At 41.9% G+C, this 20,768-nt stretch overlaps 1 protein-coding gene across 7 annotated transcripts in view; it reads left to right on the top strand.

The window, feature by feature from the left end:
• Positions 1-20,768, top strand: part of TRIM9 (tripartite motif containing 9) — a 103,808-nt gene that overhangs the window by 38,407 nt on the left and 44,633 nt on the right. For all 7 annotated transcript variants that reach the window (XM_010982910.3, XM_064485951.1, XM_064485954.1 and 4 more), the window contains exons 2-3: positions 16,337-16,432; positions 18,693-18,815. In XM_010982910.3, the coding sequence (XP_010981212.2) occupies positions 16,337-16,432; positions 18,693-18,815 (219 nt within the window). The remainder of the gene's footprint in view (positions 1-16,336; positions 16,433-18,692; positions 18,816-20,768) is intronic.

Here is a 20,768-nt window from a genome sequence, read left to right as displayed (position 1 = left end):
AGTGAGAGGGAGAGTTATGCAATTTCCTTATATTCAGGTTTTATAAATTAAATGTTAGGAGTATGCATCTCAAACTCATAGTCAAACCAAGCAAGTCTGCATACCAGTTCTTCTTCCTACGAACTTATGGCATCCTGAGTTGACTAGAAAAGACATGTGTATAAATAAGCTTTATTTATGCCTTTCTAAAGGACAAGACATTTCTGAGGGTGGGTGGAGGTACCAGCAGAGGTGTTATGAGTCATCCCAATTCTTACTCCATGGCCCCAGTCTTCCTGCTCCCTCTGAGAATTTACCACTTTTCAGATTAGTCATACATTTCCTCCTAAAGGACGTTCAACCAGATACATCCTTTAAATTACAGTGATGGCATTGTGAGAGGGCATGCAGACCAGAGTTAGCAGTTGCCATGTGGCTAGATTTCAGGTGCTGCGGGGTGTCTGCAACAGAAGTGACAGCATGGCCAGGGGAAGGGCATGAGGGATGACAGTCTTCATCCAAGCAGCAACAGCTTCCAATATCAGGTATTCCAGATAATTGAGTGAAATATTTCTAGGAGTCAGGTATCAGATTCTCGAGGGGTTTGTAGGTGTCTGTTTAAATTCAGAGATTCAACTGAAAAAATGACAAGGCTATCTGAAAAAAATACTAATTTTTTTCTACACAGCATTGGGTCTTAGTTAAGAAAGATTAATTATATACAAGGAGAATTTATTCTTGGGGGAAAAAATGCCCGTTTTAAAAAAGCATTAAGTATTTACAATATAATATACAAATCTTAAATTTACAGCTCAATAAACCTCTACATATATAAATATACTTATATATGTATGCATGTATATACACATATATATATGTATATATAACTACCACCCAGATAAAGGTGTAGAACATATCGGAGAATTTCTCCAAAACAATTTCCAGTTACTCTCCCCACCTACCAAGGTTACCATTCTCCTGACTTGCATCATGATAGATCAGTTCTGCCCGTTCTCGAACTTCACATAAATACAGTTTGTATTTTTTGTGTGTGTCTGTCTTCTTTTGCTCAACATGATATGTTTTCTTTGGGGGGTGGTAATTAGGTTTATTTATTTTTTAATTTTTTTAATGGAGATGCTGGGGATTGAACACAGGATCTTACGCATGCTAAACATGTTATTTACCACTGAGCTATACCCTCCCTCCTCAATATAGTGTTTTAAAATTCATTTATGTTTTGCATATATCATTACTTTGAATGTTTTCATTGCTGAGCAGTATTCTATTGTATGAATATATGGAATTTATTCATGTTACTGTTGACAGACATTTGGGCAGTTTCCAGCTTGGGGCTATTATAAAGCTGCTATGAACATTTAATCTAAGTCTTTTGTGGACAAATGCTGTCATGTAGGGTGGGTGTGTATTTCACTTTACTGGGAAGCATCAGTTTCCCCAAGTGGTTTTGCCATTTTAACTCTTACTAGAACATGTGAGGCTCTCCACCCTCACCAGCACTCAGTGTTGTCAGTCTAGTGGTCTCTCCTTGTGTGCCCTTTTTTCTAAAGAAACTCTTCAAAGAAGCTGTGCTGATGTCTGCCTCAATGTTGTAGTAGGGTCCTGAGGTTAGCATTAAAATGTAGATGTTGTGATTAACATTTCCTAGCCTCCCAATGACCCCATGCCTTTGAAAACAGTAGCTTTTCTAAGATAAATAGAAGTTCAAGGTGAGCTGAAATTCCAGGGTAGCCTTAAACTGATGATCACAACAGGCTGAAGTAGATAGGAGCACTTTGGTATCCAAAACACATGTCCGTTTAGGCTTCTGAAATGAACAATAGCCACTTGCTCTGACGAGACCAAGAATCTATTCCCTGTCCCTATTTTAAAATAGCTGAAATTCAATAGCTGCCTCCAGCCTGATGGGGAAACCTCACCTTGGTGATTAGCCATAGGGCTGTTGAGCTAGCTCAGTCTCACAGAACTTCTAGTTTACCAGGAGGTCAAGTGCCTCAGATACTTCAGATGTGTATGAAAAGAGCTGAATAGCCATTTCTTGTTCCTTAACTCAACCTTGAAATGTGTCCGCAGATTTCAGTGGGCCAGCTTCTTCTTCTTCTTTGTGGCCATGCTACTTTCCTTTGGAAGCTTGCCCAAGGGAGTAAGCATTGGGCTCCCGACTGACTGCCTTCTCAGGTGTATTAGGTTTCTGTTTCCACAACCTTCATGACCTAAAACAATGTGGATCTTGTATCTTGTATTTCTGTACGTTAAAAGTCCAACACACAGGGCTGATTCCCTTCTGGATACTCTGAGGAGAATCTGTTTCCTTGCCTTTTCCATCTTCTAGAGGCTGCCTGCACCCATTGGCTCACGGCCAACTTCAGAGCCAGCAGTATGGCTTCTCCCTGATCCTTCTTCTGTAGTCACTTTCTCTCTCATTGACTGTAGCCCAGAAGGTCTTCTACTTTTAAGGACTCGTGTGATTGATTAGAATGGGTGCATCAAGATAATCCAGGCTGATCTCCCCAAATCAAAGTCCATAACCTTCCTCACATCTGCAAAGTTCTTTTTGCCACGTAAGGTAAGATAACACAGATTCTGAGGATTTGGGCGTGGACATTTTGGGGGCCATTAGTCTTCCTACTACATCAAGAAACAGAATCAACACCCAGGGATCGAACCTGGTCACCCTGATTCTGGTGTCTGACCCCGGCTCTCAGTGACACTGCTGAGGCACAGGTGCTCCCTTGGAGTGAACATTCATTAATGCTGCTTAATGGTATAGGTGCCACAAATGTGGCTTTTATTCCTCCCAAGGTGTCCCAAAGGCTGAGAAATAGGTGGTAATGCCGCCCGTTGTATTTGTTTCCCAGTGAAGTTTAAAGGAAACCTGTAACTTCGATCTCAGTTACAGGTTTGCTTAGCCAAGTGAGCTATTCTTTGATGTTTGTATTTTGGAGGTGCTTGATCTATCTACAAAGATAGATGAAATATGAAAAATATTTTTAAAAGAGATAGAGAGAGACCACTGTATCTTGCCATGCAAGTCACAACTTAATACTGGGAAAAAAGACACTGAAATTATTGAATGTTCAGAACATAAGAACAGTCATCCAGAGCCATCCTGATGTAAGCACTTAAGTGCAAAAAAAGCCTCTTCTTTCTTTTATAATCTGGCCACCATTGTGATTTACCTTTGAAATTGTGTTAGAAGTGGGAAGGATTCTGTTCTGGGTCTAGAAGGTGCAGGATAGGGACAGGGGAGAAAATGTTGCTGGTTTTCCAAGTTCCATCTAAGAACAGTATTTCTAGTGGGAACAAAGTTATGAAGAGTATTTATTTAGGTTTCCTACCTAGTCCAAATAGTCATATTTTTTAAGTAATATATTTTCATAACCTATTTCTCTTCATTAATATCTAGGTAATTTATGAATTCAGTTTCAACTTCCAGTTTGATTCAAGGGTTATTTTGAATGGTATTTCTGAATTTCCAAGAGATGCATTAAGTGGAACACTTGCAGGACTGTAGTGAGAAAGGAGAATCAAAATTATTACTTAATTTTGACTTAGTAATGGACAGGTGTAAGTTTATGTGTGATAAAAGATGGGAAGGTAACAGCTTGCAAAGGAGAAAAGCATAGCAAAACATCCAAATTCATTGGTGAGTGGGATTAAAATAGTAAAAGAAACGTGATAAAGCCACACATTTTTTAAAAAAGGAAAAACAGATTGTAGCAAATAGAAATATATACAATATTGATGGACTAAAGCCAACTATATCAATTAATACAATAAATGTAAATAGCCCAAATTTCCCTATGATAATGAAAAAACCATCAGATTGAGATAAAAACAAATGTAATTTTAAAATAAATGAGCAAAGCTTTATGAGAGAGAGACAGGAGGGTATATAAAGTAGTATCAAATGAAATGGAGTTCAAAACCAAAAGAACTAAGTGAAACATAGAAGGATAAGATCTAATGTTAAAGATATAAAGAAAGTATAACAAACAATGAAGCCACAGAAAAAGAAGGCAAAAACTCCTAAAAATATAGGAGAACACGATTCTTGTGGGGAATTTGATTACCTGTTTATTTTAGAATATTATGTCAAGTAGACAAATAATGGACAAAATATACGGTATCTGAATAACCCAATTAACACGTTCAATTATGTTTACAAATGTGTTACAAAGGTTTATATTATACATATCATGTTTATATTATACATATCCTCTCCTGTAATAAGAAAGTATATTCTTCTCGTCTGCCCATTGCATGTTTACCAGATGTTGTGTACTTGTATCTGTCCACAAAATAATGACTATAAATTCAAAAGAGTAGAGATTTTGTGAACCAGACATTTGACCATAATCTATTAAGACTAGTAATCTATGACTTCGCTTCCTCTCCAAAAGGCCACTTGAATTTTCCAGATCATTTTCCAGCTTTGGGCCCCTAAGGCTTTTGTGGTAAGCAAACACGTGTGGTGAGGACAGCCTTGCCCAGTCATCAGCAGTAGGAAGAAACTAGTTTGTGTAACATTTAGGTAGCATCCCATGGGCTAGGAACTCTTCTAAGGGCCTCACAAATAATACCAGTGGGAGCTGACACCTTAACTAGGGAAAGATCAATAAGATGCTTTTGAAAAAAAACTCACCCCACCCCCTAACCTTGGTAATTTTAAAATGCAAAATTTAAAAATGAGATTCCATTTTTTGCTTATGATTACAAAAATAAATATAAATGATAATATTTGGAGTGAGTTATATAGGCAAGAATACTTGCCTATATATCACCTTCAGCAGGAGTGTATATTAGATGATCACCTAGGGACAATATGATTTTCAAAACCCCCTAAATGTGAAAGTTTGCTGATCAGGCAATTTTACTTTTGGAAATGGGAATAATCAAAAATGTGTTCAAATATTTCCTACATGAATTTCATTTCAGCTCTTTGCAACAAGATGAAAACAAACTAAATATCCTAAACTAGGAGGTTAGTTAAATAAATTACAATGCACCTACACAATAGGCTACCCTACAGTTTATCAGTGAACAGTGTAGATTCTGGCCACAGGCTTCCCTGCTCTGCTCCTTAACAGCTTTGTGGCTTTGGACCACTTAACCTCCCTTGCCTTCATTCTATAACCTATAAAAATATGAATAATAATATTTCCCACTTTTGCTGGGTTATTTTGTGAAATATAAAGGAGTTAATATGTGTAAAGATTTGTAAGCAGTGCCTACCACATAGTAAATGTTATCAAAGTGTCGTGTGGTTACTATATAGTTGGATAGGCAGTAGCATATCTAGTCAGATGGAAAAAATATTTAGAGTGTGTTAAGTGAAAGGGGCAGATTCCAAGACAACAATGGGTATATGACATGATCTCAGTTTTGTTGACATGCATTATATGGAGACATACATATTTGACTATAAGTGTATACAAAATGTCAAAATATAAACATCAAGGGTTAATTATCAAGGCTAGTAGCAGTGTGTCTCTGGTGAGATTGAGGGTTTTCTTTTTCTCTTCTAAGTCTTTTTATTTTCTGATTTTTCTGAAATGAGCATGTTCTGCCTTCGAAATAAAGATGGGAAAATCTATTTCTTAAGACAAATAAAGTCTTACTCTCACCAGTTCTCCTCATCAGAAACTTGAAGGGATAAATAAGAAGTCGTTCCTGTTTTGGACACTGAAGTCTCTGAAAAAACACAAAGCATTTCTATACGAAAAATAGTTCAGTGATTTTTTTTTAACCTTTTCATATATATTTCTAAGAGCATGTTTTAAACTATTTAGTGAAAACCCCTTATTGTAGAACTGGGAGTTTCTACTATATGGGGCATTTAAATACTACAGAGAACTGAAAATTCATAGATCTCAAATCTGTTTTGCTTGTCTTAAAACTGTCCCCTGGTAGTAGCAGACAAAGTGGAGTGCTATACCACCTGGAAGAACATGACAGGCCCGTGTGAATGTGAAGGCAGCCGGGGGGATCCAGAGAGAAAAGAGCTTTCTGGGAAAGGACTCAGACCTGCCAGTTGGGGCCCTAGAATTCTCCTGAGAGAAAAGGCAACATACACACAAAGGAGATCTGTCCTATGGTTCATCTCTGGGATGTAAAATCCAATATTTACACAAAGGCTTAGCCCAAAGAAGGCATGTTTTTTGATCCTCAGCTATAAAAACTTAGTAACTGCCTAACAACACACACATCATGGTTTAGACTATCCATAGAAAGGCATGCTGTCTGCCGGAGCCTTGGGCAGAGTGGTGTTGACCTTCCAGCCTGTGTGCCTGCTGCTTTATTACAGTTTCATGCCTTCAGTCACAACAGTGGCTGCACAAATTCTTCCACAGCTTCCAGCATTTTAAGTAAAAGCCATAGAGACATGGCAAATCAATTTTCCCTGAGAAACTGTGAACACTGGGGTGAGGTAACTGTTTTTTTGCTCTGCTCTGAGGCAAAAAGTGGCTCCTCTATCTTATTGCTGAAAAACCCTGCCATGTTGATTTGCATCTCCCATTTAAGAGTTTTCTGTCTAAGATGGAGAATATCTGAAGTTTGGTGGATAAAGACTGTACAGAGTATTTCTGGAATTCAAACTCCAGCCAGAACTCGCTATGTCTTACTTGGAAAGCAAGTACTTCTCATTTTCCCTGAGAGTTGGAGGAGCTACTTTTCCGTTAATTGTTAAAATATTCCAGTCTTCTTCTGCTTCATTAGGGCACCTATGGGAGAGAACTTTTAAATGGACGTTATTAAGCTCAGGATGGTGGTAGTTTCACTGTAATCACTGTAATGGCGGTTCCATGAGGGAAGGGATTGTGTCTACTTTCTTTATCATTGTTTCCTTAGCATGAATCACTGTACCTGGTCCATGGTGAAACTCCGTGATTATAGATTAAATTAATAAGTCATGAAGGGAAAATTATAATACCTATCTTGTATTAATCAGTTTTGCTGCAGTAAGAAAAAACCATCCAAGTCTCAGCAGCTTATAAAACAAAAGTTTATTTCTTGCTCTTATTATATCATAAGAAGCAGTCGGAAATTCCATTCTACATGTCTTTTTTCTGAGGCCTAGAGCCACTGTGTGGAATATGCCCTCTGGCATGCTGACCTGGCTCATACCAGCCCACAGCTCAAAAGAGTTGATGGTATACATCTCTTCCCAACTCTGTTCAGTAGTGCCATGTTGGTGGCCTAAAATCAACTGTGTTATTTACACCATGGAAATTGCCAAACACTACAAATCAAAATTTGTTTGTTTGTTGTTTTTGTTTCTTGAGAGAGAGTTTATCAATACATCCCTGGATTTGTGTGACAAAAGGAGAGAACAAAAGAGCTGGCAGAAAATCTCAGTGACTTTTTAGGCTAAAGCAAATCACATGGCCAAGTAGGACAATGGGACAGAGACACATGCTCTATCTACAGGAGGAGCTCCAAGTCCTGGGCAAAGATGGGGAGGGAACAAACAATACAACAGCATACCCCACTGTCTGGATAATTATAATGACCAAACCCCAAACTGGGACATGTGGTATGACAATAGGGTTTTAATGATTTATGTATATATATGTATCTTACTGTATAAACAATACTACTTATTAAGTGCTTACAATATGCCAGGCATTGTATAGAAGAACTTTATATACATAATGTCATATAATCCTCACCAGAGTTCATTGATGCAGATACTGTTATTATCCTCATGCTGAAGTTGAGGAAACTAAAGCCTAGAAAATTGTATTATAAATGGGGGTTCCCTGGACACAGATTCAGAGAGTTGCGTAGGGATGGTTAGTTGCTCAGTGGTCTCAGTAGACCCACCTACAAGGAAGTGAGATGGCCAGGACTGAGCAGAGGGAGGTGGTGACCTGAATGGGCTTTAGCCAATCCTGCAGGGAGTTCCAGAGCTGGGATGGCCCTTCAGGATTTTTCTCAAATCAAGGCAAGGGGCTTCTAGCCAGTCCCTAGCCATGGAATACCCCTGGAAGTGGGCATAGCCTTGAGCAATTCAGTTTCCTATGGCCAAGAGCAATTCCTAGTTTAATCTATCAACAGTGACTATACCCAGCTGCAATAAGGATGCATCAGCCATGAAAGGGAATCTGGGCAGAGCACCACAGTATGCACTGTGATTAGGTAGCATCCATGGTCACACAGCTAATAAAAGGCTAGGAGTTAAACTCAAGTCCATCTGCAAAGGAGGCAAGAATATACAATGGAGAAAAGACAGTCTCTTCAATAAGTGATGCTGGGAAAACTAGACAGCTGCATGTAAAAAAATGAAATTACAACAATATACAAAAATAAACTCAAAATGGATTAAAGACCTAAATGTAAGACCTGAAGCCATAAAACTCCTGGAGGAAAACATAGACAGAAAACTCTTTGACATAAATTGTAGCAATATTTTTTGGATATGTCTCCTAAAGTAAAGGAAATAAAAGTGAAAATAAACAAATGGGACCTAATTAAACTTAGAAGCTTTTACACAGGAAAGGAAGCCATCAACAAAATGAAAAGATAACCTACTGAATGGGAGAAAATATTTTCAAATGATATGGCTGACAAGGGGTTAATATCAAAAATATGTAAACAGTTCATAGAGTTCAACATCAAAAAACAAACAACCCAATTAAAAAATAGGCTGAAGACCTGAATAGACAGTTTTCCAAAGAGGAAGTCCAATGGCCAACAGGCACATGAAAAGATACTCAACATAGCTAATCATCAGGAAAATTCAAATCAAAACCACAATGAGATATCACCTTGCACTTGGCAGAATGACTATCATCAAAGAGAACACAAATAACAAGTGTTGGCAAGTATGTGGAGAAAAGGGAACCCTTGTACATTGTTGGAGGGAATGTAAATTGGTGCAACCACTGTGGAAAACAGTATGAAAGTTTCTCCAGAAACTGAAAATAGAACTACCATATGATCCAGAAATTTCACTCTTGGGTATATATCCAAACAAAAACAAAAACATTAATTCAAAAAGATATATGCACCCCGAGATTCCTCAAAAGACTAGGAATACACTTACCATATGACCCAGGAATCCCACTCCTGGGCATATATCCAGAAGGAACCCTACTTTAAAATGACACCTGCACCCCAGTGTTCATAGCAACACTATTTACAATAGCCAAGACATGGAAGCAGCCTAGATGTCCATCAACAGATGACTGAATAAAGAAGATGTGGTATATTTATATAATGGAATACTATTCAGCCACAAAAACTGACAACATAACGCCATTTGCAGCAACATGGGTCTTCCTGGAGAATGTCATTCTAAGTGAAGTAAGCCAGAAAGAGAAAGAAAAATACCACATGAGAACGCTATATGAGGAATCTAAAAACAAAACAAAACATAAATACAAAACAGAAACAGACTCATAGACATAGAACACAAACTTGTGGTTGCCAAGGGGGCAGGGGGTGGGAAGGGACAGACTGGGATTTTAAAATGCAGAATAGATAAACAAGATTATACTGTATAGCACAGGGAAAAATATACAAGATCTTGTGGTAGCTCATAGCGAAAAAAAAATGTGACAATGAATATATATATGTTCATGAATGACTGAAAAATTGTGCTCTACACTAGAATTTGACACAACATTGTAAAATAACTATTACTCAATTAAAAAAATGGAAAAAAATGGAAAAAAGATACATGCACCCCAATGTTCATTATCAGCATTATTTACAATTGCCAAAATATGGAAGCAATGTAAGTGTCCATCAACAGATGAATGGATAAAGAAGATGTGGTATATATAAGCAATCTATATATTCAGCCATAAAAAAGAAAGAAATTTTGCCATTTACAACAACATGGATGGACTTGGAAGGTGTTATGCTAAGTGAAATAAGTCAGACAGAAAAAGACAAATACTGTATGATGTCACTTAGATGTGGATTCTAAAAAATACAACAAACTAGTGAATGTTTAAAAAAAAAAAAAAAGAAAGATCCACAGATATAGAGAACAAACTAGTGGTTACCAGTGGGGAGAGGGAAGGAGGGCAAGGCAATCTAGGGGTGGGGGATTAGTAGATACAAACTACTATGTATAAAATAAGCTACAATGACACATTGTACAACACAGGGAACATAGCCAGTATTTTATAACAACTATAAGTGAAGTACAACCTTTAAAAATTGTAAATCATTATATTGTACATCTGTAACTTACACAGTGTTGTACATTTATATGTCAAAAAAAAAAAAAAAAACCCAAGTCCATCTGACTTTAAAGTCCATCCTCTTAACCTCAATGCCATATCAGTCCCCATTGCCCTGTCTCTTTTAATTGCTACTATCTGATGAAATAATGGCATTTCTGGTACATGTTTATGGCTTAAAGAGTGGCTGAGCAGAATATTTGGATTTGAATCATTATAGAGAAGAGAGTAAATGGCGCTAGCTTTTGGTGTGAACGTCTGTGTGCTTGTGTATGGAGGTAGCACTGGGAAATGGGGAAGGGGATTATATGTAACTGTGTATTAGATTAAAAATGCATGAAGTCTTCCTTCTTTCTGTCCTCCACATAGCTTTTGGGTCAGGCTCACAATTGAAATGGTGAGACTGTGAGAGACGTGCCCACTCAGGCCAGGGGGTCTGGGTCTGCTGCTGATGTGCTTCCTTACTCATCCTTAAAGCTTAACCTGGCCTGCTGAAGGGTCAGAGCCAGGGCCAGCTGCTGTCAAAGCAAAACAAAGCCGGACACTAGTTAAAGGGGTGAGGACAGGTTTTAATCTGTAATATACTGTTGCAGTAGGGGAAAGAGTCCAAGGTGAACTAAACTCAACTTTGAATTGCACAGAGGTGATTGGACATTTTAAAGAGAGAATGAAGGAGTAGGGAAGGGGTGAGCAGGGGCTCAGTAGAGTCAAGAATGTGAAAAATTATAAAGTGGGAAGGGGGTTGGTGTGTGAAACACATCTGAGTTTATTAACTGGTGCTTACTGAGGATAGGCTCCCACCTTCCCACAGAGACTGGGAAGGGTGGGGGTGGGGGTTCCTGTCTTCACATGTTGGCTACAACAACAGTAAATTTTTTAGTCAGCCTTGAGTTTTCTCAGACAGACACTTTAAGGGGACTAGGGTCACGCAAGAGGGATGCAGTCTTGAGCTGTTAAGACTTGAGCTGTTAAGATTATGTTAGTGTTTATTCAAGTCTTACAGGCCACAGTTGAGGCCTATAAAATCAAGAAGAGGGCTCAGAGGAGCCTGGCTAGAGTTTGGTCAAGGAGAGAATCTTTGTCACAACCAATTAGCAATAAGCAGCACTTTAGTGAACCAAGGCCCTACCTATAAGACTCCGCGGATACAAACCTCCTCCAAAGCCAAGAGCCTCCCCATACTCCACTGATGAGCTATCTCATACACACACACTCACATGCTCTCACACTCACATGCATACTCTTGTCCCTATTTTGTGTGTTTCAGTTCCCAACCCAGCTACTCAGTTTGCAAATCGCAGCATGTTCACTGCCCCAGCCCTGCTGTTAGGCTAAGGGACAGGGTGGCGTCTCCAGGCAGCCCAGCCTCTCACCCAGCTACCTACAGTGAGCTGAGGCTACAATAGATCCAGGATCTTCCACCAACAGAGAAGCCAGAGGAAAGAGCCCTTCATGGGGGCAGGGAAGGTACAGACAGGAAAAATAGAAGTTTTAGCTAGAAGGAGAATCAGGCCCCTTGGGCAGCTCAGCTTGAAGGTTCCCCAGGTACTGGTCACTCTGTGAATTCTCATTCCTTAATCTCATTCCACACTCAGCCCAGTCCCTGCCCAAGATCTCACATCAGTAGGTGATAAAGCCAGCATTGGACCCCAACCCAAAGCCTCTGGCCCTCTCCTATGAGACTCCTCTCTGACAGGGATCCTTTTAAAATTCAGTGAAGGAGGTAGTATATAGCTCAGTGGTAGAGTGTGTGCCTAGCATGAATGAGGTCCTGGGTTCAATCCCTAGTACCTCCATTAAAAAATAAATACATAAACCTAATTACCTCCCCCCACCACCAAAAAAAATTTTTAATAAAATAAAAATAAATAAAGTGATATGAAAAATAAAATAAAATTCACTAGAAAACTTTATGCAGGAAGAAAGTTGACTGACCCATAGGGTGACTAGCCATACTAAGGATTATATATTATCTGACTGTTAAGCATAATCACATTCCCCCATAATCCTAATCCCCTCATTAACTCACCTTCTTGGGTGTTAACATGCTCTCATCATGGGTTGTTTCTGTTTCCTCCTGTGCGGGCAAGGAAGGAATTCTCTTCTCGGGAGGCCGAAGCAAGAGCACAACTTTGGAATCAGATGAGGGTTTGTGTTCTGGCTCTTGTGTATGTGAGTGGTAAAACCTGAACTCAGGAATATCCATACCTCTGAGCCTCTGCAAAATGGTAGGCTGGAGATTGGGATTAAAAGCACACATCAGAATTCCTGGCTCATAAGAAATGACCAATATGTTGTAATTATTTCTTGCTTTTAGTTTTTAATCATATAATGTCAATAATGTAGTGAGACTCAAAAATCAGCATTTCTTTGAGAAAGAGTGTTACTCTCCTGGGGGATGGGAGGGGCTTTCTTCAGAATCACATTGCGTCAATTGTCACTTTTCTTCTGTGTTTCGTGCTGCCCTTGGTACCTGGGAAGGGGGAGGCGTGGGCCACAGTCCTGAGTGGCGAGCACTTGTCGGAGCTGCCCAGGGAGGCAGCATGGTCATTTTCGGGGCCATCAAGCTGCTGTTGCATATTTGCTGCCTCATCTATTTTGTACCAATTCTTTGGCTGATCCTTTTTGACCCATCTGGTGCCTGTAACTTCAAATCTCAGACAGCCAGGAAGCTTCCTTTCATTTGTCCCAATTTGTCTCCATCCAATATTCGTAGTAAATTGAGGGGGAAATGACAGATGAGTAATGTTCACAGCAGGGAAAGGAAAGGAGACTTGGCCTGTCTGGGAAGGTGCGGCAGCTAGGAGGATACAGAGGCACAGAGGGGGTTGGTTAGGACAGACTGAATTCGTTACCCGTTTGCTGAGCCTAAATAATTGTGGTTCTGAAACACCCTCCACAGGGGACCGATCTCTTATCATATGCGCTCCTTTGGGAGGCTAGGGGAGCCAGAAAAGGGTGGAAATTGGAGGGGAAAAACAGTTGGAGGGAGAAAAGGTAGGCAGGAGGCAGAGTTCTTTGTTTTTCTCCTTCAAGCTCCGAACAACTTGTCATCTTTCCAGGCAATTTCAGTTATTCTGAGCATGCTCTGAGCTCTGGACTGGAAATCTGTCAGCGCTGCTTTGGCTACATCATTTTCCCACTCCTGTTCACTTTTGGATCATGACACCTTTTCAGTAAATTGGAAAACAAACATCCAAGAAATCAGAATGTCATTGCTTAGGCATTATAAACATCTTCTAATGGCTACACGTACCGCCAAGGATGCTGTAACGAAAACACACACTAAATATTTGTATCTCGTATAAATTCACAGGACTGGTCTGTGGTGCTGAATACAGAACATTTCTGCTAACATATAGCAGGAATTTAAATTCTTCTGGGAAACAAAATCAATCAATAATAATGTTCTCCTATATCAGATGTAGCTTATAAATGTGATCAAAAGACTGTCCAATAAAAGCAATGCACATATAAATCCTCACAAGAAGGGCATTTTCTAGTGATAAACAGTTTCCAAGACTGTCTCCTGCTCAGTTTCTACAAAGTGACAAAACTTAAGAGAAAGGTTTCTAGATCTTTATCTTATAGTGCAGTTGTTTATCAAATACCAGCACAATTATTAGCCAGGTAGAAGGCTGAACATAGACACAAAGGGAGGAAATCTGCAAATAAATTGAGTTTTGCAGTTTACTTACTGCTTTGCTATATAAAATCTAGGGAGTGGATGAGGCCAGCACTCTTTATCTACTATAGTATAATTTTTTTCTAAGTATATAGCAGCACCTGGTCAATAATCCTTATTGGGTGTCAGGTATAACTTGCATTATACAGACACAGATAATTGCAAGGCTGGAATACAAGAAATCAGGTAGCTCCGGTTCTGTGTAGCTGAATGAATTTGGTTTCTCTACGTAAACCTCCAATGTGGTTACTAAGGTGTAGGTTACGATCAAATGGGGAAGAAAACTGGTAGCCCAGCGAACTCTGACTCATTCAGGAAAAGAGGGAGTATGTGTTCTAAAGCCGCAGGAACAAAATTTCTCTTTAGGATATGTCTTCATTCTACTGCCCACTCTTCCAAATGAGACCCTCTTTCCCTCTTCCATCCCTTGGGCTCCTGCGAAAGGTCTTGAGGAGAAAACTTTTACCCCAAATTGTAGTGCACCTGGGACCTAGTAATAAATAACTGAGTAGCCCTTTAAGCAACTGTGGGCTGATTGTGCTTTCCCTTCCTCAGCTGTATTGGTCTAGCCTCCCAGAGTACATCCATCAAAGCACAAGTGATGAAGGGTATTTTCCAACAGATCTTGTACCAGCAATCTGCCCTACAGACCCCATCCCCCACATCAGTCTGCAGGTGTGTGAGCAGGAAGGAAGAAGGCGAATAAGAGTCAACAACAGCAGATGTGTGTTAAGCCTGCACCATGTGCCAGCAGGGTTCTGGGCTTTAGATACAGTGTCTCATGAGATGCCCACAGCACCCAAGAGGAGTAGTATTCTTCTCATTTATGGAGACATAAAACTATGTGTAAGGTATGAACAGCCAGTAACTGGCAGCATTTAGGAATTTGGAATGCTTCCCTTAACGACTGTCCGTTACTAGCAGGAGCTTTCACACTGATGAATGCATTGAACCCTCACAGTAATGCAACTAACAAGGTATTATTATTCCCACTTTTTTCATTGGGTCCACTGGGACTTTCTCAAGGGCCTGCTTAAGAAGGGGCCAGAATTTGAACCTTTCCAAAGCCTATGCTTTCTCTGCCATCCCACAGTGCTTCCACCAAGCACATGGTACGCACATTTTTAATGTGATTCAGTGCCCGACTTCGTATTTAATGATGTAAAAATAAGTGAAAAACATCCACAGGACCAAGACATATAATTGTAAGATTCTATTCTTTTACTGAAAGGAAGGAGTGCATGAGGCGTTGTGTTGGCAAGGAGGAGAATGGGCTTTAGTTTTCAAAGAAGGTGTTGTGGGAAAGGGAGTTTGTCCTGTAATTTGCAGGAAGGATGGAAGGACTTGCCCAGGCTCTCAGGAGAAGGAATTTTGTATCAAGTACAATGTTAACGGCAGCAAGTAATAGAAAACTCCAGTACGGGGATGTAACTGGGAGGCCATTCTCTCCACATGACAAGAAGCCTGGTGGTAGGAGACTTCAGGCGTTGGTTCAGCTGCTGAGAGATGCCATCGTAACCCAGGCACTTTCTCCTTTCACCCCTCCTCCTGTACTGTGTTGGCCTTTTCCTCATGAGGGTCACAAGACCTCTGCCATCAAGTCAGGAACAAAAGGGAAGAGGCTGCACCAGCCACACTGGAACCACGTTAGCAGAAAAAGCAGAAGCTTTCTCAGACCTTCCACCCCCAACCAGTTTCCACTTTGGTCTCATCAATTAGCAGTGTGTCCCATGCGCCAGGCAAGGAGGCTGGGAAAGCAAGTGCTTACCTGGACATGTGTCCCCTGCCGCACCCTCCCAGCAGGACTGCTTCCCCACATGGATGGGGCGGTGTGGGAAACCAGAAAGAGAGAACATGTTGCTTTGGGAGGCTGGTGTGGAGAGGAGCTAGCGCAGCAGGGCTGCACTCGGGAGAAGGAAAAGGACATTGATGGGGAGGAACGTCATCCTGCCCTTTGTGTCTGTCATGACATTTAAGTGGTCCCAGAGCATCATACATGCTCGCCCCCTCCCTTTCCTCATCCTGTTCTTGACTCTCTTCATTCTTTCTGCCCCAACCCCAGATCAGTAGCTCTTTCGGCTAAATAATGTTGTTAATTATCAGATCGTCTGACTCATAGATTTTTAAATTTAAAATTAAATAAATTATTGCTGAATTCATTAAGTAATGAGATGAGGAAATTCCAGGCAGACATCAGCTGGTAAGGGTCTTTGAGTGGAATGGCCACAGGTTTTCGCTGCTTCAGAGGGGACACTCTGCAGGAGCCAATGGAAGGAGCCTGGACGCTGTTATTGCCAGACTCCTCAAGCACAGATGTTGGCCAAGTGGCCCAGCTCAGACAAGAGGAATCTGAGGAGAGTGAGGACTCTTGGGTCTTGGATGACAACCACCCTGCATGGCCTTGTTGCTGCCTCATGCGATGGTAACTCCATGGTTTCCTTCTTCGTCTCTGCAGAGCCAGCTCTCCCAGGCGCTGAACGGGCTGTCGGACAGGGCCAAGGAAGCCAAGGAGTTCCTGGTGCAGCTGCGCAACATGGTCCAGCAGATCCAGGTACTGGCAGCCCCTGAGACTGAAGGCAAGCCGCACGGGTCAAGATGTAACTGTGTAGTGGGGGAACTATCTCTGTCTTCTCATATTTTTATGTGTTGTGGGGAATTTCCTATATATTTTTTTCTGCCTTATCTCATCTGATACATATAAACACACATAGAGAGCAACTTCAGATATATCCCTTTTCGAGAGGGTTACATTTTCCCAACAAGCCGCACCACCCTACCTTCCGAATAGTCCCTATCTTCCACACTGAGCTTTTAATTCTCTACTGCTGTGCATAGAAAGACACCCATTTCTTTGTGAATTCAGAGTCATGACTGTTGAGTTTTTTAAACTCTATAGGTTCCCAAAGCACTGTACAATAAGTATATCTCATCTAATGGTAACAAAAAGATCGCATTTTCTCTTTTTTTCTTCCTTTTTTTCCTTCCTTCCTATCCCATAATAATGCTTCTCCTCTACTTAGGTACTTAAATATTTTTCAGCTGTAATCTCCTGGAGACTATTATTTCAGATTGCTTTATCTGGACACGATAATCAAAAGATCAGCCAGCATTTGAGGGCTTGTGAATTCTCTACTGCAGCTGAACGGGAGAAGCCATAAATTGCATGGGATGCTAAAATGGTGACCTTCCACGCTGTTTGTTGTTCTTATATTTTGAGGTTCACTTCACAGAAATAACCTTAGCTCTGGCCTCCAGTAAATTGGTTTTCTGAGTTAATATGTAACCCATGTCAAGGCAGAAGTGGCTTTTTAAATGGAAGCCAGCCCTTCCGAAGCATCTCACGCTGATTTCTTTGCCCTTTTTTGGCATGCTGGCCCATGTTAAAACTTTTGATTCCCTAATAAGCCAACAGTTGTACACTTCCTTCTCTTTCCCAAAGCAATAGAGTTTATCAATTGGTCCCTTCTTTGCTTTTGCTGGCATAAAATCTGCAGCCCCGGGCCTGCCTCTGCACCTCGTCTCTTCATCAGAGCAAAGCTTTCTTTCTACTCTGAATCAGAGCTTCCACGGAGAAACTGCCCTCTCCCTCCCGACATTACCCTGCTCGAGACATAGAGAGCTCTTAAATGATGTTTTCCAGGGGACTTCTGTGAGCTCAAAAGCAATTGCCGTGAAAGCCAAAGCTGAACATTTGTAGAAGTCACTGTTCAAGTGATTACAAATACACTCCTTATGTGAGGAATTTTGAAAGCATTTGAAAACAGTGACCTAACACCTATCCATAGATCCTTGTATTAAGAGACACAATTCTTCATGACTTTGGAAGCAAATTAAAATTTGATAGACAAAGCTCTTCCTTCCTTTCCAGCCCCCAAAAGTTCACAGTTTACTCAGCTGAGTGCTGTTTTTTCAGTGCCATTAGTGTCTCTGTGAGGAGTATTCAGCTTTCATTTGCTGTAAATTACAATTGTTTTTCAGATTATAGTTTGAGAATCAAAATTACAGATGTAACTTAGCAAAAATATTATCTTTAACAAATACTTATAATTGCTTAAAGGAAATATCTACAGCACGTATAGATTTAAATCAAGTAAAAAAATTAGACCCGGCTTTCAGTGTAAACATCATGGGAAAGCTATAATCCATTTAGAACATAGTTACTGGCCCCCAGCAAGCTCTTAGTTCAGGTCTGACTTTCACAGCCGAGAGATGCCTGTTACATATACCGACTGTTCTTCACTGCCTCCCTGCACTTATTATTTGCTTCTTTAATGAACAGAGCAAGTGCTTTTGCCCGTGATTATTCTTAACAAATTTCTGCTGCCATTGGATTATTATTTAATATCGAAGGCCGTTGCCATCCGCCTTCCTCTTTCTTCCCCTGAATTCAGTGATTCTGTGTCTCTCGTGCCTCAGCCATACCCAGCTCCCTCAGACGCCCAGCCTCTCCGCACGCCACCTCCCACCAGGCACAGCTGGGCATAGGCCAGCCCTCAAAAGGGTTCCTGCTCAGCCCCACAAACTAAAACTTGATTTTACCTGATATAATTCAAACAGAGGAGATGATTTCCTTTTGATAAAAAATAAATGTATTAAAGAATATTTATCCCTTTGGATCTAAATTTAAAGTGGAACACTACCACTGTGGCGTGAAACTCATTCCATTGTTTACAAGAAGCAGCTGTGCATGGTGGACAGGGCTCCTCCCTGCAGCAGGACCGCGGCCCTGCAGATGCCCAGGAGCCCTGCTGTCTCCAGCAGCCCCGGGCGCCCAGGCACCTCGCAGCTGAGAGCTGTGCCCTCTCGTGCAGGAGAACAGCGTGGAGTTCGAAGCCTGCCTGGTGGCCCAGTGTGACGCCCTCATCGACGCCCTCAACAGGCGGAAAGCCCAGCTGCTTGCCCGCGTCAACAAGGAGCACGAGCACAAGCTAAAGGTGAGTCCTGCGCCGGGGGAGAGCCAGAGGCTCCCAGGGTGTGACGGACAGGCTGGGAGGGTGGCCCCCGCTGGACGGGGCTCAGGGTACCCGCAGCCTTGGGGGGCCAGTGGCCCGGCCCGTGGGGAGCAGACATATCCCTTCTTTCACCGCTCACTCCTCCCTTTATGTCACCTATACTCTTGAGAGACTTCTCTACGCAGGAAGTGCTCTGGGTACAGACGTAATAAATCAAAATCACTGTCCTCCTCAGGCTTATACTCCACCAGAAGGGATAAACAGTAAGTAAAATTTGCAGTATGTTAGTAAAAAGTGCTAAGGAAAAAAATAAGGAAAAGCAGATGGGGAATACTAGGGATGGGGGTTGAAGTTTTAGACAGACTGGCCAGGACGACCATGCAGAGGCGAATATATTTTTGAAATGGGAAATTGAATCTGTACCTTCCAGAAAACAAACAAGATTTGTCTTAACTTCTAAAGCAAACTGTGCAATTGAACAGCTGTAGAGACTTTGCTCCTCACACAGTAGTATCAATTGATTACGAGTTTGGGGACCTATTGGCAGAAGGACTGGTCCTCCTGGAGACACTGGAGACATCTGACACCCCATTCATTGCCCCCTTGGAGGGCAACTACCCATGAGAGCAGGCTGGATAGATGGGCAGCACCCAGCAGAAGGAAGCAAGAAGCAGGCCATGGGGAGACGGCCACCTACAGGGCCAGCAAGCCTCAGGGTGGTGGTGGGTGGAGGGAGGAGCGAGGTCTGACGGTAGGCTCTCCAGTGAGGTCAGGCAGTCGGCATCAGGGAGCTTCAAGAGTGGGCAACAGTGATCCGACACAGCCTCAGGGGAGCTGGTGTCTGGAGAACAGCCCAGGAAGTGGCAGATTTCCCCAGCACGTGTAGAACAGGCTTTAGTCCCTGAAGAGCAAGAGAAGGTCCCATTTCTAAAAGAATGGGATTCCAGTGAAAGAGTCAAGAATTTCAAAATGAAGAACTGAGAGAACACAGCTTACAAAATTTGGGGTTAAAGCTTGGTGGCAGGGAAGCTTTGAGCAGGACTGGTACCCAGTTCATGGTTACTAGGAACAAGGCAAGAAGCCAGTTGCTAACTGGGGCATGAGACCTGGGCAAGACCTGCAGCAGGACTCCCAGTGCTGAGCCCTGAGCAGCAGAGTTACCAGTCCTTAACCTGTGCTCACCACACACCAGGACCCAGGGCCCAGGGAACTGTGCCAGGAAGATGGGGACCAGGCAGTATGAAAGAGAAACCTTTTCCCAGGGATGCTTAACAGGTCTCTCCAAAGGCAAAGAAAATCCTGACTCCAGCTTCCTCCTTGAGGTTCCCTTGTCTGCTCCCCACCTACAGCTCCAAAGAACACATTTAGATCCACACACCTGCTTCTTTCTTCCCCAAAGCCAGGGCAATAATGCGGCTGAAATATAAATCTTTCTCCCCTGCCTCTATGACTTACCCATCTGTCACTGTGAGGGGGCCGGTGGGATGGAGGCAGGCTGGAGGCTGAGTTATGACAACAGGGTCCAAGTGAGAGGGCTCGCAAGGATTGTGCCCTCCAATGAAGTTGGCTGGCCTGACCTCGCTGGTGCTGTATCAGGGCCACGTCTCTTCGAGTGCTCCCGATGCAACAGCAACAGCACAGTTGGATCAAAAAGTGACACAGCTGATTCCTTGGTAAAAACATTGCACATCTTAAAGTTGGAACCTGAACCAGGAGTTAGGAGAGAAAAGTATCCAAGGCTCCAATGTTCAGAGAGCCTCAGCCTGTTGGCTTGGTTGGCGAACCAAGGCTGGGGATCTTACTACTCCTTCCAGAGAGACCATGACTGTTTCCTGGGAGCGAGTCTAACTGGAAGACCCTCTCAGGTTCATCTTAGAATGAACACAAGCCCCTGAGGGGCACCCCACCAACCCCAGCCTCGTGGAGCCTTCACCC

Source organism: Camelus dromedarius, chromosome 5, assembly GCF_036321535.1.
Source record: "Camelus dromedarius isolate mCamDro1 chromosome 5, mCamDro1.pat, whole genome shotgun sequence".
Taxonomy (NCBI): domain Eukaryota; kingdom Metazoa; phylum Chordata; class Mammalia; order Artiodactyla; family Camelidae; genus Camelus; species Camelus dromedarius.
This window is presented reverse-complemented; position numbering and strand designations above follow the sequence as displayed.